Source organism: Anolis carolinensis, unplaced genomic scaffold, assembly GCF_035594765.1.
Source record: "Anolis carolinensis isolate JA03-04 unplaced genomic scaffold, rAnoCar3.1.pri scaffold_12, whole genome shotgun sequence".
Classification (NCBI taxonomy): Eukaryota; Metazoa; Chordata; class Lepidosauria; order Squamata; family Dactyloidae; genus Anolis; species Anolis carolinensis.
In genome coordinates, this window is record NW_026943823.1 from 16,696,833 (window position 1) to 16,724,025 (window position 27,193).

Below are 27,193 nucleotides of genomic sequence, written 5' to 3' on the forward strand. Positions count from 1 at the left end.
CCCATATACACATAGAACCGAGACAGAGGCAGACGCAGAGGCAATTTAATCTTCTCCTGAGGGGATGTTCGATTCTGGCCACAGGGGGGAGCAGCTGCTTCTTCATCCACTCTGATGGCACTTCCTCACTTCCTCATTCCAACGTTGTAAATTAGTTAAACTTGCCTCCCCACTTTTATAAGTGGTACCTTATTTCTTACTTGATAGATGCAACTATCTTTTGGGTTGCTAGGTCAGTAATGAGCAGGGGCTATATTTTATTTTTAATTGATGGGTGCTCACCCCGCCACGGGCTGGACTCGAACTCATGACCTCGTGGTCAGAGTGATTTATTGCAGCAGCTGCTCACCAGCCTGCTCCACAGCCCAGCCCCGGCAGGTTCAAATCCGGGGAACGGAGTGAGCGCCTGCTATTAGCTCAAACCAACCTAGCAGTTCGAAAACATGCCAATGTGAGTAGATCAATAGGTACTGCTCCGGCGTGAAGGTAACAGCGCTCCATGCAGTCATGCCAATGGCCACATGATCTTGGAGGTGTCTACGGACAACGCAGGCTCTTCGGCTTAGAAATAGAGATGAGCACCAACCCCCAGAGTCAATCATGACTGGACTTAACGTCAGGGGAAACCTTTACCTTTTATTACATTTATATCCCTTCTCACCCCGAAGGGGACTCAGAGCAGCTTGCAAATCAAATGTACATACAATATATTATTAGTATAGCACAATATAAGCATTCAATTACTATATTGTACTATATCATTATATGGTAATATTATTAGTAATATTAAATTTAATATATAATATAAAATTAATATTATTATATTGTATTATTAGTATAATATTGTATTACATAATAATATTATTACCAATATTATATGTATATACAATATATATACAATATATTTTCTGCCAACCTAGCAAGTTCGAAAACATCCAAATGTGAGTAGATCAATAGGTACCGCTCCGGCAGGAAGGTAAGGGCGCTCCATGCAGTCAAGCCGGCCACATGACCTTGGAGTGTCTACGGACAATGCCGGCTCTTGGGCTTAGAAATGGAGATGAGCACCAACCCCCAGAGTCAGACATGACTTGACTTAACATCAAGGGAAACCTTTACCTATGTTTGTGTGTATGTGTGTATGTAAGTAAACAGCGGAAAAAGTCAATAGATTCAGTAGTCCATAATATAATGTCCACAATAGTTCAAAAGATAGTTCTTCAAAGTCTTTCAAAGTGATAATCCACAAACAGAACTCAAAGGGGAAACCTTTACTTTTATGAGAATATTGGGACTTAAAAATCCATGGATTTGGGGTCCTGGAAGCAAACCTAACTGTGTATAATGTTGAAAGACTCATAGTAAAAGGTCCCAGGTTCAAATCCCGGGAACGGCATGAGCGACCACTGTTAGCTCCAGCTCCTGCCAACCTAGCAGTTCGAAAACATGCCAATGTGAGTAGATCAATAAGTACCGCTCCGGCGGGAAGGTAAGGGCGCTCCATGCAGTCATGCCGGCCACATGACCTTGGAGGTGTCTACGGACAAAGCCGGCTCTTGGGCTTAGAAATGGAGAAGAGCACCAACCCCCAGAGTCAGACATGACTGGACTTAACATCAAGGGAAACCTTTACCTATGTTTGTGTGTGTGTGTGTATGCAAGTAAACAGCGGAAAGTGTCAATAGATTCAGTAGTCCATAATATAATGTCCACAATAGTTCAAAAGATAGTTCTGCAAAGTCTTTCAAAGTTATAATCCACAAACAGAACTCAAAGGGGAAACCTTTACCTTTATGAGAATATTGGGACTTAAGGATCAATGGATTTTGGGTCCTGGAAGCAAACTTAACTACAGTAGAGTCTCACTTATCCAAGCTAAACAGGCTAGCAGAAGCTTGGATAAGCAAATATCTTGGATAATAAGGAGGGGTTAAGGAAAAGCCTATTAAACATCAAATTAGGGTATGATTTTACAAATTAAGCACCAAAACATCATGTTATACAACAAATTTGACAGAAAAAGTAGTTCAGTACACAGTAATGCTATGTAGTAATTACTGTATTTATGAATTTAGCACCAAAATATCATGATGTATTGAAAACATTGACTACAAAAATGGCTTGGATTATCCAGAGGCTTGGATAAGCGAAGCTTGGATAAGTGAGACTCTACTGTATGTATAATGTTGAAAGACTCATAGTAAAAAGCATCAATATAAGAGAGTTAGCAAAACCTCCATCAAACCCTGACCTCCTGAACTGCCCTCCTAAGCTCTCCTGTCCATCTCTATCCCAGTCTAACAATAGTGAAATTTGCCTCCTATTATCCTGCCTGCAGCAAGAATGGCACTTCTGGTTAATTGAGCACGGCAGTTTTGTTGGAGCAAGCGGAGTGTGTTGCTAACAGAGAAGAAATCCACTTTTACCTCTTTTTTGTTTGGTGCATCTTCCCAAAACTGAAGTGCTCACAATGAGATAAGATTGGATGGCAGGAAGGAGAAAGGAAATGAACCCCACCAGGGAAGCAGGGCATAGACCAGTTTCTGAGAAAGGGCAGGGAGATGGGATGCGCCGTTTTGGTGTCCCCCATCACAACCATCTTCTCGCGTGAACTTTGGAGGTGGTGGACAGTTCAAGAAAGCCTCCCGGTCGAGGAGGCTGAGCAGAGAGGTCTCGTTGGCACAGTGGAGTCCCTCAATGAGCCCTTGGTAGGTGAGGATCCAGGTGGCCAACCACAACATGGAGCAGTCACACTCCCAAGGGTTGTGGGACAAAGAGATGCGCCTCAGCTTGGGGAGGTCCGCAAAGAGATGGCTGGAGAGGCGACTCAGGTTGTTGCGGTTCAAGTGGAGGAAGTCCAGCTCCTTCAAGGCGGAGAAGGCCGAGTCGGCGATGGAGGCGATGTGGTTGTTGTTGAGGTAAAGCTTCCGCAGGCTGCGTAGGCTGCCAAAGGGGCAGCTGATCCCAGTGAGATGGTTGGCCTCAAGGTGCATGGTCCTGAGCCGCGTTAATCCAGCAAAGAGCTGCTTAGGAAAATCGGAGAGGCGGTTGTGTCCTAAATTCAACACGCCCAACCTGTCCAGTCGGAGGAACGCATCCTTCTGGATGGTCCAGATGCGGTTCTTGCGCAGGTTCAGGTCCTTCAGGGCCACCATGTCTTTCAGGGAGTCCGTCCCGATGGCTTCGATGTTGTTCCTCTCCAGGGAGAGCTTTGTCAGGTGCACCAGTTTCCGGAAAGCCTCCGGGATGTAGCGCATGTTGTTGGAGGTTAAGTCGAGGGCTTCCAAGGACGGCAGGTGGGAGAAGACGAATGGATGGATTTCAAAGAGGTTGCAGTGGGAGAGGTCCAAGCTGATGAGGTTCTTGAGGCCTTCAAAGGTGTTGGCGTGGAGGTAGGTCAGCCTTGAGTTCTGGCTCAGGTGGAGCACCCTCAGGTTGCAGAGGGATTTGAACGCCCCGGGATACAAGAAGGTCAAGTTGTTGCGGCTCAACCAAAGGTTGTTGAGGTAAGTCAGGTTGCTGAAGGCGTCGGCGGTTAGGAGGCGGAGGAAGTTGTTGGAGAGGTTGAGCGAAATGGTGGAGGCTGCAATGTCCCTCGGGAGGTGTCGGAGGCCGGCTCGGTCGCAGGAAATGATGGCGTCAGGGGAGCATTTGCAGGAGGGAGGGCACGGCAGGCGGCTTGAGCCCCGGCCGGACCCCAAAGGACTGGTCAAGAGAGAGAGGAGGAGGAGCAGGAGGAAGAGCAGGAGGAAGGAGACACGCATAGCCTTGGCATAGGGCAAAGAGCATGGATGATGGCACCGGGCAAAAAAGGAAGACCAGCAAAGGACAAGGCGCCGGGTGAGTGCAATGAAACCGAGAGAGCTTAAGTCGGCCACAGGCCAGGCAGCAGGGTGGGGGAAGCCGGAGGATGAGGGAATTAGTCAAATGAAGGCTAATAATCCCTGCTCAGTGTGTCCAAGCACCAGGTGGAAGGATGACATGCCTTGCAAAGAGGAGACAGCAATGGCATTAGTAACCAAATGCAAGAGAAAAGAAAGGTTTGGTCTGGAATGGGCTACTTCTCCGCTTCTCCGCGTTGCTGTGGCTTATGGAATTCATGGACGGTGTTGTTCCAGTTCTGCTTAATGGTGCAGTAGGGAGGTATCTAAAGATCAGGGTTCAAATCCTTGCTCAGCCATAGAAACCCATTAAGTGACCTTTAGTGAGTTATATACACTCAGCCCCCAAAAACACCATCACAGGGTCACCTTCGGTCCTCTTAGGACTGCCATAAATTGGAAGCATTTTGAAGGCCCTCAACAAGAAATGTCCCATGCCAATTGTCACCTCCGACAATGCAGAACCGTGAATAGAACAATTGTTTTTTAAAACTTTATTTAAGTCAGGGTTGTTGTATGGCCAGGTGGAATAGCAGTGAATAGCCTTGCAGTCTCAAAGCTTGGCTGTTTTCTGGAGTAGCTGGAGCTTTTTGTTGTATGAACGTAGAGGCATGGACGAGGGGTTGTGCTGCCAAGTTTAGTGTTTCTGGGATGTGTAGTTTTGTTGTTTTGTCCTAGGCCGAAATTTCATTATCCTTTTATATAGATAGATAGCTTTTTTTTCATATCAGGAGCAACCTGAGTCGCTTCTGGTGTGAGAGAATTGGCCGTCTGCAAGGATTTTGCCCAGGGGACACCCAGATGTTTTTTTATGTTTTTACCATCCTTGTGGGAGGAAAGTCCCTGCATGGAGCTGGAGCTGATAGAGGGAGCTCATCCGCGCTCTCCCTGGGTGGGATTCGAACCTGGCAGCCTTCAGGTCAGCAACCCAACCTTCAAGTTACAAGGCTTTAATCCTCTATGCCACCGGAGGTTCCTATAGCCTTTATATGGACAATATAAGCACTTTGTATGAACCAAAGTAATATGTGCAACACAGGGCCTGTACTCCTCCCTTCCTGTGAGATGGTGCCTTTCTTCAAGAAGTTCCAGAGAGAGAAGAAAGCTCAGAGTAAACAAGTGAGGTCATTGGTATCACTTGTGCCAAAGTAGGTGTGGAAGGTGAGGAAGACCTTGGTGGAAGACCTTGTGGAAGCCATTGGTCAATTCTAGATAAGGCCGAGATATAAAAAATTTTGTTTGCTACGACGAAGGGAGGGGATGTCTTCACTGTAGAATTCATGCAGTTTGGCACCATTTTAACTGCCATGACTCAATGCTATGGAATTATGAAAGCTGAGGTTCGAGCAGGTACCAGCAGGCTTGGTAAAGGAAGGCTCAAGACCTTGCAAAACTACAAATCTCCGGGATCCCAGAGACTTGAGCCATGGCAGTTCAAATAGGATTCAACGACATCAATTTCACAGTGTAGATGCACCCTTAAGTCTCGCAGTATAAAAAGGAGGAAGAAGGAGGTGTTTAAGGTGTGCCGCATTTCTGTTGTTGTTGTTGTTGTTGTTGTTGTTGTTGTTGTTGTTGTTGTTGTTCTTCTTCTTCTTCTTCTTCTTCTTCTTCTTCTTTTTCTTCTTCCCTCCCCCTTCTTTCCTCCTTTAAAAAAGAACTCTTGTCCAACTGACAAGAGTTCTTCTCTCACCCTGGACGTTCCACAGAAATATAAACCTTAGTTTATATTGCCTAGTTTCTCCATATACCTCACAACCTCTAAGGATGCCTGTCATAGATGTGAGCAAAACATCAGGAGAGAATACTTCTGAAACATGATCATACAGCCTGGTAAACATACAACAACCCTTTAAAAAGGTTGTTTGGAAATTGGGTGGGAGCCCCATATTGACATGGGTAACATTCCTGGATTTTTAGTGGATATGTTACCTCTGCAATGCATTTCCATGCCAATCTTCAAAACATGCTGATAAAAATAAACATTATCACAAAAATGCCAGGATCCCTTCTTTTAAAAATTATTCTCTTCCCCCTTTTTATTGTGTAGGAGAGTGGAGAAATAGAACAGCGGTTGGCCTTAGATAAGAAAGGTCTAACATCTTGTTAGTTGGTTTTCACTATTTCTTAGGCAATGGAAATGGGAGCCCAAAATAACCTGCCTGGCCTTGGAAGCCAAGCAGGGCTAGCCCTGGTTAGGATCTAGATGGGAGACTACCAATGAATAACAGGGCCTGAATAATAGGGTCGATGGACAACTTGAAGGCAGACACATACAACAGGGAGACTGAGAAAGTGGGTGAAAGGAACAGAGGATGACTGTGTCTGAAAAACATTTCCCCTCGGTCCACTTGGAAGGCGAATGTGTGAAGAAAGTCTGTTGAGTCTGGAAGCTCAATAACCCTCTCAGGGCCTCCCTTAGAATAAACATTATGGGCACGAGGCCGGATCAGTTTTCAGCACAAGCTGAGTTGCCTTTCCCCAGGATTTGAATCTTAATTTTAAAAAGGAACTGGCTATCATTTGTTTGTTCAATGTACGAGGGCTATCCAGAAAGTAGATTACTTTTTGGAATTAAAAATGAACAAAGTATAGGAGAAAACATTTACCACATGCAGTTGAAAGCCAGACTCAAATACCACTTCTCAACATAGTCCCCATTGGAATCTAGGAACTTCTCATAGCGATAAAAGAGTTTGGAAAGTCCTTCCCCACCAAACTTTGCCGCTTGGCTTGCATCCTCAACCAGGCAGCCGCGCATGTACATGCGCTCAACTTTTCCCCACGCTCATCCTGGATCACTCTTCTGTTTTGCAAATGCTTGCAAGAAGGGTTATGGCGACTGTTTTTTGGGACAGGAAAGGTGTGCTTCTTGCAAAACCTTAGAAGAGCGATCCAGGACGAGCGTGGGGGAAAGCTCAGCGCATGCACATGCGCAGCTGCAGGAAGGGATGCCTGCCTGGTTGAGGAAGCAAGCCAAGCGGCAAAGTTTGGTGGGGAAGGACTTTCCAAACTCTTTTATCGCTATGAGAAGTGCCTAGATTTCAATGGGGACTATGTTGAGAAGTGGTATTTATCAGAGTAATTTGCAGCGCAGCAGTAGATGGAGTCAGTGGAACGCAGAACGAAGAGACACCCAGAGACGTTGGTAAAACTATATACAAAGTTTTACTGTACAAGACAAACAGGCTTGCAGACGAACACAGACACAGGACTCTCACTCTAGGCAGACATCAGAACAGAACTGAACTGATGCAATCAGTAATGCATACACACTTGTGTCTGGACACTCCCCAGTTCCAGCCACACATCAAGGTCATCACAGCTTCTCAGTAATTAACCCTTTACAGACTATAGTACACTCTGGATGATGCAATCAGTATGCAATACAAACCAAGACACAAATTGCATTTAAACACTATCAATACACAAATCCCACATTAACAGTATTTGGGTCTGGCTTTCAACTGCATATGGTAAATGTTTTCTCCCATACTTTGTTCATTTTTAATTCCAAAACGTTATCTACTTTCTGGATAGCCCTCGTATAACCCACATTTCTTCTAGCAAAGCATTGAGTGTTTTCAGCTCCGCAAGAACCACGGGTTTGGAGCCCGGTATGTTAAGCTCTCAAATGTCCGAATAAGACACAGGCAGAATGAAGGCAAAGAACAGAGGTTTTTATTCACCTTGGCCAAAGTGGATGTCAGCAGAGTCTGCACTCTAAAGACTGACATGATTCAATACAAACATATAGAAATATTTATAGGACCTTGATAGCAGTTTTAAACAAAGGACTTGTGCCTAAAAATGCCTAAAATGCCTAAAGAGGTCAATATTATAGCATTTCTAGGTCATCTAGGAGCCCCGGTGGCGAAGTGTGTTAAAGCACTGAGCTGCTGAACTTGCAGACTGAAAGGTCCTAGGTTCAAATCCCAGGAGCGGAGGGAGTGGCCGCTGTTAGCTCCAGCTTCTGCCAAACTAGCAGTTTGAAAACATGCCAATGTGAGTAGATCAATAGGTACTGCTCCGGCAGGAAGGTAACAGCGCTCCATGCAGTCATGCCGGCCACATGACCTGGAGGTGTCTACGAACAATGCCGGCTCTTTGGCTTAGAAATGGAGATGAGCACCAACCCCCACAGACATGACTGGACTTAACGTCAGGGGAAACCTTTACCTTTTACTAGGTCATCTAGTGCAACTCTATGGGGAGGCATGCCGCAGAATTGTGCTGGAAGACCCAGAAAATGCCTACAGAAGCTATTCTTCTAGCTTTTCTAGGTCTTCCACTGGGACCCAATGGTCAAGGTCCAGGGAAGGCATAACATAGAATTGCACTAGAGGACCTATAAAGGTTACTTTTGATTGGCACGTGAAATTGAAGGGCATTAACTCCTCCAGTAGTTTTTCATCCCACCAGGAATGGAGATAAATCCCATCCATGTCTGTATGGAAACCCCTTCCATAGAGATCCACAACCTGGGATGACCTTAGGCTAATGCTGACCATCTCTGGCCTCTAATCTTGCCCTTGATTATCAGTACATGATGCTTGGGATCACTCTTAAGCTGAACGATCTCCTTCTTCTTGCGATTATCCTTCTGAGCTTTGTGCACCGTTCCAGGAAAACTTCCCACATTTTTGCCTCCTTTCCCGCAGAAAACCTCCACAGGTTTTCCTTTCAAGCAATGCAAGGAAAATTAATGCCGCCATTTTAAAACGATCAGAGAAACCTCAGCCATTCCTCCAAACTGTCTTCTTTTTCTCAACCGCAGTTATGTCGGATGCATAATATATTCTAATTCTTTATCAGATGCTGTAATGATGTGGTAGGGAGGAATCTTTATATCCCACCGCTGCCACCAATTGTGGAGATGTGGGTTAGAGGAGGAATCTTTTTATTAATTATCTATCTATATATATAAAAGAGTGATGGCATCAGGGCAGCGGACAAAACAACAAAACTACAGGCCCCCCAACCTCAAAATTTGACAACACAACCCATCATCCATGGCTCTAGGTTGATACAACAAAATGAAAAGAAAAATAAAGTCCTAATTAGAGGGAAAGGAATAATTGTTTTTATCCAATTGCTGCCAGTTAGAGGGCTAAGCTCCGCCCACTTGGTCTCCTAGCAACCTACTCAGTCCAGGGGACAGGCACAGTTAGGCCTCAGGCCTCTTCTACACTGCCTATAAGATACAAATTATCTGATTTTAACTGGATTATATGGCAGTGTAGTCTCAAGGCCATTCCACACAGCTATATTACCCATTTAGAATCTTATATTATCTGCTTTGAACTGGATTATCTTGAGTCCACACTGCCAGATAATTCACTTCAGTGTGCATTTTATACAGCTGTGTAGAAGGGGCAGTTCTAGGTAGCTAATATAAGATTACAAATATACAGTAGAGTCTCACTAATCCAACATAAACAGTGTCCTCTATCCTCACCACTTTCACAGTACATAAACAACCAAATGCATGCTAAACATAAAGACAACCATACAACAGACATTCAATACCACCACTACCTCAACAATTTCTCACCAACACCACCAGACAATGCCACAGCAACGCGTGGCCGGGCACAGCTAGTATTATTATATATTTAACTATATCCGCTGCCACCAATATAAATATGTTTTATCTAACCGCGGCCACCAATTGTGGAGATGTCAGGCAGAGGGGAATTTATTTTCTTTATTCTTATTCACTTTAGATGGTAGCGTTACTTAATTTTGAATATAGGTGACAGAGACTTGGATATTGAAGAACAAAAACAAGTTTATTTCAGTCACAGAGCTTGGTGGTTGCAGTAACTTTTTTAAAGACACTTAGATAATCGTTGCAAAGCTATTAACTGATCACTTTGGATCCAACTGGGATTGCTTTCCCTTCCTACTCAGACTCTACAAATAAATCTAAACAAGTCACCTAACTTGCTTAATTTAACACCACCAGAGATCTGAGTTCCCCTGGTTTCCCTAACTTGGAACCAGTGTCTTCCCTGTGACTAAAAATCACAGACTAAAATTTGAACTTCCCTGGTTTCCCTTAACCTGGAACCAGTCTATTTCCTGTGACTCTCAGATCACAGACTAAACTGTTTTTTAAAACATTCCCTCCTTTTCCTTCAAACGGCGGTTGGCTCCGCCCTCGTTGCTATGGTAACCTGCCTCAGAATGCTGAGCTGGCTACCATCCCCCTCACACTGGTAACTAATACTTACCCTTTTAAACATAGCCAAACATGACTTTTAAAATGAAATTAAACAAACATGACATCTATAAATCAAAATAAAAACACACTTCTTTACAGATGCATTGCATATTTTAATTCCAATTTATCTCATTTTTTGGTATATATTTTTATTATGCAGTTTGTAAGCAACTCGCACATTTCTTGTTACAATAATAATTCTCTTTTTCACCATATAATAAAAAACATACATGAAGTCAGGGTATTGGGGGGAGGGGGAAGAAAGGGTAGGTAACTTCAACATAAAAGGGAAACATTGACATAAAAGGTGAATGACAATATTGAAACAACAGAAAAAAAACAAAAAAACAAAAACAGAAACAGAAACAAAAAGACCCACAACAACAGCTTGGGATATACATGTATACAGTTGCTTTAATGTCCTTGTTACTTCCAGAGCTCTGGATATGGTCCTTTTGTTTTATTTTTCCTGTCTTTTAGTTTTGTAGTTACACATATTTAACTACCTTTATTTTATGTTGTTAACCCCTGGAATTTCCTTACTCAAACTTTATACAACAGTTAATTTTCTCTTCTTGCAAGTATTCGATCATAGGTTTCCAACAATTTATCTCCTTGAATCCTTAATGTTGACTTCACCCTTATGGATGAGGAGCCACAGTGGCGCAATGTAACCTATTGTGCCGGCTAAACTGCTGACTTGAAGGTTGGTGATTTGAATCCACAAGACAAGGTGAGCTCCCATCTGTCAGCCCTAGCTCATGCAAGGACATGAGAGAAGCCCCCTGGAACACATCCGGGCATCCCCTTGGAGATGGCCGATTCTCTCACACCAGAAGCGACTTGCCTCAATTCTGACACGATTAAAAAAAAAAACCTTATGGACAATATATCCAGACCATATAGTCCTTGGCCTTTTTTATGCTACAGAATTATAGCACCATGAAGCCAAAATCCTATAAAATCTTGATGGTGCTGCTACACTGTAGAATTAACTCAGTTTAACACCACTTTGATTCCATAGCTCAAAGTTATGGGAATTGTAGTTTACCTTATCAAAGAGTACTGATGCTTCTCCAAACTATAACTCCTAGGATTCCATAGCATTGAGCCATGGCGGTTGAGCTGATATCAAATTGAATTAATTCTACAAGTTTTTTTTTCTTGTGATAGGAGTGACTTGAGAAAGTGCAAGTTGCTTCAGATGTGAGAGAACTGGCCATCTGCAAGGACGTTGCCCAGGGGACATTGCCCGGATGTTTTGATGTTTTTACCATCCTTGTGGGGGGCTTCTCTCATGTCCCCACATGGAGCTGGAGCTGACAGAGGGAGCTCATCCGCACTCTCCCCAGGTTGGATTCAAACCGAGACCTACTTGCCTTTCGGAAAGCCTGAAAAACCTTGCTCTTCTGACAAGCTTTCAATGGGTGAAAAACTTGGGCCTATGTCTGTTTTTATTGTTGCTTTTATTGTTGTTTTTATTGTTTTTATTGTTATTTTAAAGCTAAGTGTATTGTTTTAATCTATTTCTGTAAACCGCTCCGAGCCAAACTGGGAGTAGTGGTATACAAGTTTAATAAATAAATAAAATAAATAATATAAACTGGGAAGCTTCAGATCAGCAACCCAATCTTCCAGTCATCAGTCCTGCTGCACAAGGGTTTAACCCACTGCGCCACTGGGAGCTCCAATTCTGCAATACAGATGCACCATTATTAGACTTTAGCTGGATCTACATTTCATTGGGAGCCCCAGTGGCGCAGTGTGTTAAAGCACTGAGCTGCTGAACTTGCAGACCGAAAGGTCCCAGGTTCAAAACCCGGGAGTGGAGTGAGTGCCCGCTATTGCTCCAGCTTCTGCCAACCTAGCAGTTCGAAAACTTGCAAATGTGAGTAGATCAATAGGTACCGCTCCGGAGGGAAGTTAACAGCGCTCCATGCAGTCATGCCTATGGCCACATGACCTTGGAGGTGTCTACGGACAACGCCGGCTCTTCGGCTTAGAAATGGAGATGAGCACCAACCCCCGGAGTCAGACATGACTGGACTTAATGTAAGGGGAAACCTTTAGCTTTACCTTTTACATTGCAATATACCGTATATACTCGAGTATAAGCCGACCCGAATATAAGCCGAGGCACCTGATTTTACCACAAAAAGTGGGAAAACATTGACTCCAGTATAAGCCGAGGGTGGTAAATTTCAGAAATAAAAATAGATACCAATAAAATTACATTAATTGAGGCATCAGTAGGTTAAATGTTTTTGAATATTTACATAAAGCTCTAATTCAAGATAAGACTGTCCAACTCTGATCAAATAATTATTCTCATCTTCTTCAATGTAAATGTGCTTATGTATCCTTTTAATAATAATAGAGTAATATAATACATGTACAGTAGAGTCTCACTTATCCAACGTAAACGGGCCGACAGAACGTTGGATAAGCGAATATGTTGGATAATAAGGAGAGATTAAGGAAAAGCCTATTAAACATCAAATTAGGCTATGATTTTACAAAGTAAGCACCAGAACATCATGTTATACAACAAATTTGACAGAAAAAGTAGTTCAATACGCAGTAATTCTATGTGGTAATTACTGTATTTATGAATTTAGCACCAAAATATCATAATATATTGAAAACATTGACTACAAAAATGCGTTGGATAATCCAGAACGTTGGATAAGCGAGTGTTGGATAAGTGAGACTCTACTGTAATAATAAATAGAGTAAAATAATAAATGCAATAATAATAATAAGATCAGGGGGAAATAATAAATGTATTAATAATAATAAAAATAGAGTAAAATAAATGTTATAGTAGCAACAATAATAGAGAAAAATAATAAATGTAATAATATCAATAATAATAGAGAAAAATAATAAATGTACCTTATATTCTCGAGTATAAGCTGACCCAAATACAAGCCAACCAGGACCCTCACCCGAGTATAAGCCGAGGGGGGCTTTTTCAGTCTTAAAAAAAGGGCTGAAAAACTAGGCTTATACTCGAGTATATACAGTCATTCACTTCCGAACTGCATTGTATGGTCAGTGTAGACCAGGGGTCCCCAAACTAAGGCCCGGGGGCCGGATGCGGCCCTCCAAGGCCATTTACCTGGCCCCCACCCTCAGTTTTAGACTTAGGCTTGCCCAAAGTCTGAAATGACTTGAAGGCACAACAACAACAATCCTATTTGATTATCTCATTGGCCAGAAGCAGGCCCACAATTCCCACTGAAATCCTGATAAGTTCACAGTATGTTGGTTAAGATTATTTTTATTTTTAAATATTGTATTGTTTTTTCATTTACCAATATTGTAAATGAAATATTGTAAATGAATGATATGGTAATAATATAATATATTGTGTATACATATAATATTGATAATAAATATTATAATGTAATACAATATAATATTTATTTATTTATTTATTACAGTATTTCTACCCCGCCCTTCTCACCCAATAGGGGACTCAGGGCGGCTAATAATAATAATACAATATAATAATATTGTATAATATAATAATATTAATTATATATTATATATTAAATGTAATATTACTAATAATATTACGGTATAATGGTATAGTACAATATAGTAATATATAATGCTAATATTGTGCTATGCTAATAATATAATATATTGTATGTACATACAACTTGTAAGTCGCTCTGAGTCCCCTTCGGGGTGAGAGAAGGTGGGGTATAAATGTAGCAAATAAATAAATAAATAAATTATTGTTGTTGGTTTTTTTTTGTTTGTTTGTTTTTTGCACTACAAATAAGACATATGCAGTGAGCATAGGAATTTGTTCGGGTTTTTTTTCAAATGATAATTCGGCCCCTCAACAATCTGAGGGACCATGAATCGGCCCTCCACTTAAAAAGTTTGAGGACCCCTGGTGTAGACCATACAAAGACAGCTCAATGCCATTCAAACCGCATTGTGTGGGTCTCCATTGACCATATAATGCAGTTCCAAGTTGCATTATTTGCCAGTGTAGACCAAATCAAAAAATGAGGTGGTGGCGGGGAGAAATACTGAAAACCGGTGCCAAAAGGGAGCTGGAAGATGCAAACTGTTTTTCTTTCCAATCAACTCTACTTGGTTAAGCTTCAATTTCTGGGCTTTCCTCTCCCATTGGCTATGAAGGAAAAGGAATGTCACAACTCCCTGAGCTCTGCCTCCCAAAAGCTGCAAACTTGGCCGGCAACGGATGGATGCATGAGCATAACTTATGCTCGCTCAGAGGGGCGAGGGCATTTTTGGCTGCCACAAATATGAAATCCCCTCCCTTTCTGTGTCTCTCTTTGCAGTCAGAGTTGCATTCCCAACTTTGTCAAAAGAAGACACTTGGTTCTCCTTGAAGGAAGCAGCCCAGAGAGCCTGTGTTTCGGAGATCAGTGTTGGACCCAATGCGGACCGAAACCCACTAGCTTTCAGACCTATCCAAGGTAAACAGCCACTTTTCCTCTTTGAGCTTTGGAGTATTTATTTGCAGTGAAAATTGTGCTTCTTTCCAAGGAGAGCATGGTTTGATGTGAAACTGCCACTCGCAGCAGCGTTTGGCAACATCTGGATCGTATCAGAGATTTAATGAGCGGTTTACTTCATTTTGCAATTAGTTTTTATTTTTAAAACATAGATATCTACTTACATTGAACCTCGAAAAGAAACCAGTGGTACTAATTTGAAGATTTCTCTCTAACGGAGCAGTTTCAAAGCTGAAGTTAAACCCTTGGTAATTTGCTAGTAAATTCCCTAAATTCAACCTCTCTTTGATCTTGGATACACGAGAGCTAAAATTTAATTTTTTCTTACTCATTTGCTAGTAAATTTGAACTCTTATTGATTGACCCAACATATAATGAATTAAGGCTCATCAATTTAAGATTGGGACTTAAATTGCTTTAATAGAGACAAGGTTTTGGAAGAATCTTAATCGTAATATTAATCCAGAGTCACAAAAAATATTTCAGTAGATTCCTATTGGTTATATTGGTTTTATTGTTTTGTTTTTATTGTTCTGTTCGGGCTTGGCCCCATGTAAGCCGCCCCGAGTCCCTTCGGGGAAATGGGGCGGGGTATAAGATTATTATTATTATTATTATTATTATTATTATTATTATTATTATTATTCCTATGGAGCCACGGTGGTGCAATGGGTTAAACCCTTGTCCCGGCTGAACTGCTGACCTGAAGGTTAGCGATTCAAATCTGTGAGGCGGGGTGAGCTCCCGTCTGTGAGCCCTAGCTTGTGGGAACATGAGAGAAGCCTCACAGCAGGATGGTAACACATCCAGGCATCTCCTGGGCAACATCTCTGTAGACGGCCAATTCTCTCACACCAGAAGCAACTTGCAGTATGTTCTCAATTCGCTTCTGACATGATTAAAAAAGTAGGTTCCTTATTAATTCTATAAGGGAGGTTATAGTATATTACTTATAGTATTGCAATACTATTATTATTATTAATTATTATTATTAATAATAATTATTTATTATTAATATAATTAATAATGATAATAATATAATAATAATAATGATAATAATAATAATAATAATAATAATAATAATAATAATAATAATAATAATAATAATAATGATAATAATACTATACGGGAAGTTTGGTTTCAAAGTCATTCAACAATTAGAATGATTTTTGACAAAATCATTGTAACCTTTAGGTGAGCACTCCTTGTTATTTAATGCTTGGTTATTAGATTGAATTATCATCATCATCATCATCATCATCATCATCATCATCATCGTCCTTTTCTCTCATAAACGAAACGCAAATCAGAGACTCCGAGCTCCTGTGATAAACAATCACATTCTTTATGATTATGTGAGCTTTGGTAACTTACTTTTTGGGGCTACAACCTCCACAGTCCCCAGTTACAATGGGTTCTGGCCATGCTGTTTGGGATGGTTGGATATGACAGCCAAAAAAGTAAATTTTTTAACAAACTTTGACAATCGCAGAGCACAAATATGCAACCCGCGGCTTATTTGTTTTCTCTCTTTCAGGACAACAAAGCCTTAGCATTTGGCAACAAAGCAAAACTATCCCATGCCTGTGAGTTCACCACAATCCACATTTCTTCATTGGATTCCATTATGGATTCCAACAATGACTCCATGACCCTCTCCAGGGAAGAGACGCCACATGACCTCTTCTCAACCTCGACGAATGCCTCCAACTTGTCCTCTCCTTGTCCGGTCCTCCGCTCCAACTACCAGTTTGTGGTCATCCCAACGCTCTACTGCTTCATCTTCATCCTGGGACTGGTGGGCAACAGCATCGTTGTTGCGGTGTTGTGTTGGCAACGGAGGCCAAAGACGGTAGCCAACATCTACATTGTCAACTTGGCGGTGGCCGATCTCCTCACCTTGGTCACTGTCCCCTTCTGGGCCGCTTACTACGCCTATGGGTACAACTGGCTCTTCGGCTCGGCGATGTGCAAGATCTCCGGCTCGCTCCTCTCCTTAACCATGTTTGCCAGCATCTTCTTCATCACCTGCATGAGCGGCAACCGCTACAAGGCCATTGTTCACCCCTTCAGGTCCCAACAAGGAACTCCGAGGAAGGCGTCAGTTGTGGCCTTCACAGTGTGGGGATTAGCTGCTTTGGCTTCCTTGCCCACCTTCTACTTCAGGAACACCAAGTATATCCCAGAGTTGGATGTAACCGCTTGCATCATGGCCTATCCATTGGAGAAGTACTCGAAATGGTCAGCCGGGACTGCCTTGGTGAAGAACACATTGGGGTTCCTCATCCCACTCTCTGTTATCACTGTGTGCTATGTTTCCATCAGGATCCATTTGATGAAGGCCAGGGGGTTCAGGAAGACCAAGCAGATGAGGGACCACGTCTTGAAGCTGGTGGCTGCGGTGGTGGTGGCCTTCTTGATCTGCTGGCTCCCCTTCCACATCTTGACCTTTCTGGATGCCTTGTTTTGGATGGAGGTGATCAGCGACTGCCAGGTCACCTCCGCTATTGACGCCGCTTTGCCTTTCGGCCTCTTGATGGGCTTCACCAACAGCTGCATCAACCCTTTGTTGTACTACTTCATCGGAAGGCAGTTCCAGGACAGGCTCCAACATCTGCTGAAGCTGAGCCTCTACCAGTTTAATAGCAATCGGGATATTTTTCGTGCCGGCAAAATCAACTCAGTCAAAACTGTTGACTCTTTGGTGGATGCCGAACATGGAGGAGACGCCGTTGAGTCTTTGGTAGATGCCAAACATGGAGGAAAGGCTTCAAACTGACCCATTGTGCCATTGAGTCTTTGGTAGATGCTGAACAGAAAGACCTCAAATTGACCTATTGTGCCATTGAGTGCTTGGTAGATGCTGAACGGAAAGTCCTCAAACTGACCCATTGTGCCATTGAGTCTTTGGTAGATGCTGAACAGAAAGTCCTCAAATTGACCCATTGTGCCATTGAGTCTTTGGTAGATGCCAAACATGGAGGAAGGACCTCAAACTGACCCATTGTGCCATTGAGTCTTTGATAGATGCCAAACATGTGCCATTGTGCCATTGAGTCTTTGGTAGATGCCAAACATGGAGGAAAGACCTCAAATTGACCCATTGTGCCATTGAGTCTTTGGTAAATGCCAAACATGGAGGAAGGACCTCAAACTGACCCATTGTGCCATTGAGTCTTTGGTAGATGCCAAACATGGAGGAAGGACCTCAAACTGACCCATTGTGCCATTGAGTCTTTGGTAGATGCCAAACATGGAGGAAGGACCTCAAACTGACCCATTGTGCCATTGAGTCTTTGGTAGATGCCAAACATGGAGGAAAGACCTCAAACTGACCCATTGTGCTATTGAGTCTTTGGTAGATGCCAAACATGTGCCATTGTGCCATTGAGTCTTTGGTAGATGCCAAACATGGAGGAAAGATCTCAAACTGACCCATTGTGCCATTGAGTCTTTGGTAGATGCCAAACATGGAAGAAAGATCTCAAACTGACCCATTGTGCCATTGAGTCTTTGGTAGATGCCAAACATGGAGGAAAGATCTCAAACTGACCCATTGTGCCATTGAGTTTTTGGTAGATGCCGAACATGGAAGAAAGACCTCAAACCGAGCCATTATGAGTTTCCTGAACAAGCTATGGAAATATTTCATTAGACGTTTTGGCACTTCTATGGATGTTCTGGTCTCTCTGTTATGGGTACATGTACACTGTATAATGAATGTAGGTTAATACCACTTTAACTGCCATGGTTCAATGCTATGGAAACCTCAGAGTTGTAGTGACTCAATACTATGGAAACATGGGATTTGTAGATTTGTAGATTTGTAGATTTACAAAATAGCTGGCCTTCTCTGACTAAGAGTGCTGGTGCTTTATCTAACAACTCACAGGATCCCATAATATTGCACCAGTGTTGTCAAACTGCATTTGTTCTACAATGTAGATGCGCCTTATGTACCTCTTCTGTTTGTCCCCATTTCACCAAAGCACAAACTGTTCAGCGAAAACCCTGCTTTTCATTTCTGGGGGGAATACTCTTTCTTTGGAAAGAGCCCTCGTATATTTTCATTGCAGCATCTTAAAATAAATAACCGGGGATGCAATAATCCCTCTTCAGTAAACATCGCAAGGACATCATGAGCCCAGATGCTTTCTGTTTTTATGGCCATTGAGGGGGAAAGTCTGAGATACAAGACATACCAGGAGGCTTGCCAGCCCACGGATGCCCTTTTATTTTTGGTGTGTTGAAAATCTTTTTCTGGGGCAAAAGCCCAATGGGAGAATTCCTGGCAACTCACTTCAGGCCAAGTTATATAAATAAAGTGATTTCGGAGACACTCTGGGCCACTGCCTGGGTTTTATGGGGGCTTCATACAATGTTGTCATCCACTTGCAAAAACCTCCTTTGTTGGTTTGGAGTTTGTTTTGATTTTTTGGCTGCTTCTGCTATTTCTTTCCCCAAAAGTTTCAGAAGATGGGAAGATTGCACAGAGAGTTGCAAAAATGAGGACCTTGCCTCACTAAATAAGAGGGGTAATCCTTGATGAAAGTCCCCTTTTGTCCCCAAATGTCTATTATTTATTTCTTTAATACATTTATATCCCACCTTTCTCACCCCGAAGGGTAGTCAGAGTGGCTTACAAATTAAATTTACATACAATGTTATATTATTAGCATAGCACAATACTTGCAATAAATTACCATATTGTACTATATCAATATATTGTAATATTATTTGTAATATTACATGTAATATATAATATATAATTAATATTATTATATTGCATGATTAGTATTATATTGTATTATAAAATACAGTAGAGTCTCACTTATCCAACACTCACTTATCCAACGTTCTGGATTATCCAAAGCATTTTTGTAGTCAATGTTTTCAATACATCGTGATATTTTGGTGCTAAATTCGTAAATACAGTAATTACTACATAGCATTACTGCGCATTTAACTACTTTTTCTGTCAAATTTGTTGTATAACATGATGTTTTGGTGCTTAATTTGTAAAATCATAACCTAATTTGATGTTTAATAGGCTTTTCCTTAATCCCTCCTTATTATCCAACATATTCGCTTATCCAACGTTCTTCTGGCCCGTTTATGTTGGATAAGTGAGACTCTACCATAATACCAATAATAATAGAGAAAAATAATAAATGTACCATATATTCTCGAGTATAAGCTGACCCAAATATAACCCAGCCAGGACTCTCACCCGAATATAAGCCGAGGGGGACTTTTTCAGTCTTAAAAAGAGGGCTGAAAAACTAGGCTTATACTCGAGTATATATAGTACTATCTATCTATATGCAGAAAATTTCATATTCTGTCCAAATCAAGTGTTGTGTTTCATTTTTGTTCTGTCGTAATGAACAAATGCTCGCTTGAGCAATGAGCATCGCTGAAAGGGAAAGGACAAACCGACCCCTTCCTAGCTGCAAGGACAATATTTACAATTTTGTACATCTATATCAAGTTGTGTAAATCCCTGCAAATTTGTTCCACTGTCGGTGCCTCAGAAAGGATGGCTAAATGGGGCTGGGTTTGCACTGATGGAAAGGCTTTGCACGTTCTGCAAAGAAGACCGTTCTTGTTGATCTATTCTATAGTGAGTAAACACGGTTTAAGGACAAGGCGTTCCTTCCCCTTGGTCCCACAGCAGCAGCAAACGCTGCAAGATGCCTCTTTGATTTATGGCATGGAGCAACATGGCCTCTTGCCACACATCTGGGGCCAGCTGGACCTCTTTGCCGCTTGGCCTCGGCTGCATTCCTCCTCCTCTTCTCTCCTTGGTCTGGAATGAAGGATGTCCAGGTTTCCAAATCCAAAGTTCATTGAACAGAATACAAAAAAGAAATCGTGCAAAGTTGAGGGATCTGTAAATCTCTTCGTTGGCTCCCCCCCAAAAAAGATGCCCCCAAAACATCACAAATTGGAAAGGAGGAAAAAGCAAAATGTACAAATGTGAGATTAATGCACCACTCATGGGAATTGTAGTTTCACAAGGTCCAAACTACGACTCCTAGGATCCCGTAGGCAGGTCAAATGGCAGCAAATTGCATTTGCTGTACAGTGTAGATCAGTGGTTGTCAACCTTCCTAATGCCGTGATCCCTTAATACAGTTCCTCACGTGGTGGTGATCCCTAATAATAATAATAATAATAATAATAATTATTATTATTATTATTATTGTTGTTATTATTATTTTATTTTTATACCCCGCCCCATCTCCCCGAAGGGACTCGGGGCGGCTTACATGGGGCCAAGCCCAAATCACAAACAATATAAAAACATAACAATAAAACAATCAATAAAACAACAATCATTTTCATTGCTATTTCATAACTGTCATTTTGCGACAGTTATTAATCGTAATGTAAATATCTGAGCCCCGGTGGTGAAGTACGTTAAAGCGCTGAGCTGCTGAACTTGCAGACCGAAAGGCCCCAGGTACAAATCCCTGAGCGCCTGCTGTTCTGCGGAGTGAGCGCCTGCTGTTAGCTCCAGCTTCTGCCAACCTAGCAGTTCGAAAACATGCAAATGTGAGTAGATCAATAGGTACTGCTCCGGTGGGAGGGTAACAGTGCTCCATGCAGTCATGCTGGCCACATGACCTTGGAGGTGTCTACGGACAATGCCGGCTCTTCGGCTTAGAAATGGAGATGAGCACCAACCCCCAGTCGGACACAACTGGGCTCAACGTCAGGGGAAACCTTTACCTTTACTTTAAATATCTGATATGCAAGATGTATTTTCATTCACTGGACCAAATTTGGCACAAATACCCGATACTCGCAAATTTGAATACTGGTGGCGTTGGGGGGGATTGGTTTTGCCATTTTGAACCAAACTTGGCACACAGAACTCCCATGACCAACAGAAACTACTGGGAGGGTTTGGTGGGCATTGATCTTGAGTTTGGGAGTTGTAGTTCAGCTACATCCAGAGAGCACTGTGGACTCAAACAATGATGGATCTGGACCAAACTTGGCAGAAATACTCAATATGCCCAAATGTGAACACTGGTGGAGTTTGGGGAAAATAGACCTTGACATTTGGAAGTTGTAGTTGCTAGGATTTATAGTTCACCTACAATCAAAGAGCTCCTTGAACCCCACCAATGATAGAATTGGGCAAATTAGGCTTTTGGTGGGAGGATTCACTGTCTGTCTCCAAACAGGAAGAGATCTTCAGCCTTCTCTGACAAAGGGGTTCCCAAGACTATCAGAAATATGTATTTTCTGATGGTATTTGGTGACCCCCCCCCGACACCCCCTCATGACCCCCCCCCCAAGGGTCCCGACATACAGGTTGAGAAACATTGGTGTAGATTCACCATTGGTTTCAGTTGGAGGAGCTGAGTCCCTTTTTACCAAAATAAAAGGTAAAGTTTTCCCCTGACATTAATTCCAGCCATGTCTGATTCTGGGGGTTGGTGTTCATCTCCATTTCTAAGCCGAAGAGCCAGCGTTGTCCATAGACACCTCCAAGATCATGTGGCCATAGGCATGACTGCATGGAGCGCTGTTACGTTCCCGCTGGAGTGGTACCTATTGATCTACTCGCACTGGCATGTTTCGAACTGCTAGGTTGGTTGGAGCTAACAGCAGGCGCTCACTCCGCTCCCCAGTGTTCATCTCCATTTCTAAGCCGAAGAGCCAGCGTTGACCATAGACACCTCCAAGGTCATGTGGCCATAGGCATGACTGCATGGAGCGCCCTTACCTTCCCACCGGAGCGGTACCTATTGATCTACTCACACTGGCATGTTTCGAACTGCTAGGTTGGTTGGAGCTAACAGCAGGCGCTCACTCCGCTCCCCAGTGTTCATCTCCATTTCTAAGCCGAAGAGCCAGCGTTGACCATAGACACCTCCAAGGTCATGTGGCCATAGGCATGACTGCATGGAGCGCCCTTACCTTCCCACCAGAGCGGTACCTATTGATCTACTCGCACTGGCATGTTTCGAACTGCTAGGTTGGTTGGAGCTAACAGCAGGCGCTCACTCCGCTCCCCAGTGTTCATCTCCATTTCTAAGCCGAAGAGCCAGCGTTGACCATAGACACCTCCAAGGTCATGTGGCCATAGGCATGACTGCATGGAGCGCCCTTACCTTCCCACCGGAGCGGTACCTATTGATCTACTCACACTGGCATGTTTCGAACTGCTAGGTTGGTTGGAGCTAACAGCAGGCGCTCACTCCGCTCCCCAGTGTTCATCTCCATTTCTAAGCCGAAGAGCCAGCGTTGACCATAGACACCTCCAAGGTCATGTGGCCATAGGCATGACTGCATGGAGCGCCCTTACCTTCCCACCGGAGCGGTACCTATTGATCTACTCACACTGGCCTGTTTCGAACTGCTAGGTTGGTTGGAGCTAACAGCAGGCGCTCACTCCGCTCCCCGGTGTTCGTCTCCATTTCTAAGCCGAAGAGCCAGCGTTGTCCATAGACACCTCCAAGATCATGTGGCCATAGGCATGACTGCATGGAGCGCTGTTACCTTCCCGCTGGAGCGGTACCTATTGATCTACTCGCACTGGCATGTTTCGAACTGCTAGGTTGGTTGGAGCTAACAGCAGGCGCTCACTCCGCTCCCCAGTGTTCATCTCCATTTCTAAGCCGAAGAGCCAGCGTTGACCATAGACACCTCCAAGGTCATGTGGCCATAGGCATGACTGCATGGAGCGCCCTTACCTTCCCACCGGAGCGGTACCTATTGATCTACTCACACTGGCCTGTTTCGAACTGCTAGGTTGGTTGGAGCTAACAGCAGGCGCTCACTCCGCTCCCCGGTGTTCGTCTCCATTTCTAAGCCGAAGAGCCAGCGTTGTCCATAGACACCTCCAAGGTCATGTGGCCATAGGCATGACTGCATGGAGCGCCCTTACCTTCCCACCGGAGCGGTACCTATTGATCTACTCACACTGGCCTGTTTCGAACTGCTAGGTTGGTTGGAGCTAACAGCAGGCGCTCACTCCGCTCCCCGGTGTTCGTCTCCATTTCTAAGCCGAAGAGCCAGCGTTGTCCATAGACACCTCCAAGGTCATGTGGCCATAGGCATGACTGCATGGAGCGCTGTTACCTTCCCGCTGGAGCAGTACCTATTGATCTACTCACATTGTGAGTTTTCGAACTGCTAGGTTGGCAGAACCTGGGACCTTTCGGTCTGTAAGTTCAGCAGCTCAGTGCTTTAACACACTTCGCCACCGGGGCTCCATTCTACCAAAATAGCTTCAGAGAATCATTAAATTTTGGAATGCAACTCGGAGAGGACCTCACCAACCAACTAAAATGGATGGCACCAGAATGAATGCAGTTGGACCCCGCTTGACCGGCTGTGGCCCAATACTATAGAAATCCTGGGAGTTGTAGTTACGCAAGGTCTTTCACCTTCTCTGCCAAAGAGTGTGGGTGCCTCACCAAACTTCGAATCCCAGAATTATATTGCATTGAGTCACAGCAGTAAAACTGGTGTCAAACTACATTAACTCGACACCCTCTGCTTCTCCGTTTCTCTCGCTCTGTCTCTCAATCCCACAGAGATTTGCTGCCTTTTTCTGGAAGGCCATTCTTGGAGATGCAAAACCTCTTAAGCAGATTTTGGCCTCCTTCCATTTGTTTTTCCTGGCGGTTCAAGAGTCCTGCTCAGGCATTTGGCTTGGCTGGCTCTCCGAATCCGGGTCAGTCGGCTAAAAGGGGAAAGAAGGGCTTTGCTGCTTAAAAGCTTACAATCTTCTTCCTTCGAAGGGATCTTCTTCTTTCAAAGAGCATCTCTGAGGAAGAAAGGAGAGCTGGGAGTGGTGGGCCCCGGGATTTGTAGTTTGCCAAGGCACCAGCCTTCTTTGGCAGAAGAGGCAAGAGACCTTGCAAAACTATAGATCCCATGATTGCAGAACATTGACCCAGGGGAGTTCAAGTGGGGTCAAATGGCAGTTACAGTTTTGTGAAACTACAAATCCCAGAATTCCATAGCATTGACCTGGGATAGTTAAAGTGGAGTCAAATGGCAGTTACAGTTTGTGAAACTACAAATCCCAGAATTCCATAGCATTGACCTAGGATAGTTAAAGTGGAGTCAAATGGCAGTTACAGTTTGTGAAACTACAAATCCCAGAACTCCATAGCATTGACCTAGGATAGTTAAAGTGGAGTCAAATGGCAGTTACAGTTTGTGAAACTACAAATCCCAGAATTCCATAGCATTGACCCAGGATAGTTAAAGTGGGGTCAAATGGCAGCTACAGTTTGTGAAACTACAAATCCCAAAATTCCATAGCATTGACCTAGGATAGTTAAAGTGGAGTCAAATGGCAGTTACAGTTTGTGAAACTACAAATCCCAGAACTCCATAGCATTGACCTAGGATAGTTAAAGTGGAGTCAAATGGCAGTTACAGTTTGTGAAACTACAAATCCCAGAATTCCATAGCATTGACCCAGGATAGTTAAAGTGGGGTCAAATGGCAGCTACAGTTTGTAACACTACAAATCCCAGAATTCCATAGCATTGACCTAGGATAGTTAAAGTGGAGTCAAATGGCAGTTACAGTTTGTGAAACTACAAATCCCAAAATTCCATAGCATTGACCCAGGATAGTTAAAGTGGGGTCAAATGGCAGCTACAGTTTGTGAAACTACAAATCCCAGAATTCCATAGCATTAACCTAGGATAGTTAAAGTGGGGTCAAAGGGCAGTAACAGTTTATGAAACTACAAATCCCAGATTTCCATAGCATTGACCCAGGATAGTTAAAGTGGGGTCAAATGGCAGTTACAGTTTGTGAAACTACAAATCCCAGAATTCCATAGCATTGACCCAGAGGAGTTGAAGTGGGGTCAAGCTGAATCCCGGGAGTTACAGTTTGGTTAGGCATGTGCATTTATTGGCAGAGGAGCTCGGAGATCTTGTGAAACTACAAATCCCAGGATTGCATAGCATTGATCCATGATAGTTAAAGTCAAGTCACACTGAATTTTGGGAGTTATAGTTTGGTTAGGAACACACATTTATTGGCAGAGGAGGCCAAAGACCTTGCAAAACTACAAATCCCAGGATTGCATAGCATTTATCTATAGTAGTTAAAGCGGGGTCATGCTGAATTCTGGGAGTTATAGTTTGGTTAGGCATCTCCACTTATTGGCAGAGGAGGTCAAAGACCTTAAGAAACTACAAATCCCATGATTGCGCATTGAGCCATGATAAAGTGGGGTCAAATGGGAGTTATAGTTTGGTGATGCAACAGTACTCTGGCAGAGCCAGCTAAAGACCTTGTGAAACTACAACTCCCAGGGTTCAATAGTGTTGAGCCATGGCAGTTAAAGTGGGGTCAAACGGAGTCCTGGGAGCGATAGTGCGGCGAAGCATCGGCACTCCTTGATAGAGACATTTAAAGACCTTGTGAAACTGCAAATCCCAGAAGTCCATAGCATTGAGCCATAGTAGTTCAGGTGGGGAAAATTTTATTTATTTATTTATTTACATAAATTAAAATTTATTTATTTATTTATTCCGCCCTTCTCACCCCGAAGGGGACTCAGGGCGGATCACATTACACATATAGGCAAACATTCAATGCCTTTTAACATAGAACAAAGACAAGACAAACATAGGCTCCAAGCGGACCTCGAACTCATAACCTCCTGGTCAGAGTGATTCATTGCAGTGATTCATTGCAGCTGCTCTCCAGCCTGCACCACAGCCCGAGCCCGAAATCCTAGATTTCTGGCAGCGACCAAACTATTGTGAATTTCTCTATTTCTTTTCCTCCTAAAAGGCTGAAGTGGGGGACTTCCCTTGCTGGCCTTTTACTCCTATTTTACGGCAGTTCAAGTGTGTACTTCCAACCGTCCTGTCCTCTTGTTTGGGGAAAAAATAACTTTTCTGAAGTGCAAACCCCTTCTAGTCTTTGGAAAGGTTCCCCCTTCCCAGCTGGATTGCTTCTTTACACAAATAATGGTTTTAAGGCTCTCAAAATGGCAAATCGTGTTGCAGAAGGATTTCCAGCTGGGCCTCTGCTCATGTAAACAAAGTGTCAGGGTTCGGGTTTAGAAGGGAATCCGATCCTTGGCAAATGCAAAGAACTGAGTGCAATTCAACTCCAGGCAACAGAATAGAACCTCAGCATTGGAAGGGCCATCTAGTCCAGCCCCATTCTGTCAGGCAGGAAGACACAATCAAAGCCCTCCCGACAGATGCCTGTCTAGTCCCTGTTAAAAAATAAGAGACGGTTGCGAGGGGAACATTATAAGTAAAGGTAAAGGTTTCCCCTGACGTTAAGTCCAGTCGTGAATGACTCTGGGGGTTGGTGCTCATCTCCATTTCTAAGCCAAAGAGCCGGCATTGTCCATAGACACCTCCAAGGTCATGTGGCCGGCATGACTGCATGGAGCGCCCTTACCTTCCTGCCCTAGGAATGACCCTAGGAATAGGCCTGAAAACAGACACCAAGACGTCTCAGCTTCCAGGTGTCACATGGAATGGCTCTGCTTAGATTGAGAGAGAGGAGAAGCAGCAGTCAGGAGGCTTGTTGTCATGCCTTTTGTGTGCAGTCAGCTTCTCCCCTCCTGA

General features: G+C 43.3%; 2 protein-coding genes across 2 annotated transcripts; one reads left to right on the top strand and one right to left on the bottom strand.

Annotated features, from left to right (window-relative positions):
• Positions 1-586: 586 nt before the first annotated feature.
• Positions 587-14,941, bottom strand: LOC103280478 (nyctalopin). Its single transcript, XM_062964016.1, has 5 exons — positions 14,938-14,941; positions 8,390-8,561; positions 5,567-5,789; positions 4,062-4,147; positions 587-3,864 (listed from the first exon to the last, which is right to left on the bottom strand). The coding sequence occupies exons 1-5, from the start codon at positions 14,939-14,941 to the stop codon at positions 2,466-2,468; spliced, it is 1,884 nt and encodes a 627-aa protein (XP_062820086.1). The 3' UTR covers positions 587-2,465.
• On the top strand, positions 13,478-18,948 carry agtr2 (angiotensin II receptor type 2). The gene is made up of 2 exons (XM_003226711.4): positions 13,478-14,570; positions 16,147-18,948. Exon 2 carries the CDS (start codon positions 16,237-16,239, stop codon positions 17,386-17,388), a length of 1,152 nt encoding a protein of 383 aa, XP_003226759.2. The 5' UTR covers positions 13,478-14,570; positions 16,147-16,236; the 3' UTR covers positions 17,389-18,948.
• Positions 18,949-27,193: the final 8,245 nt, after the last annotated feature.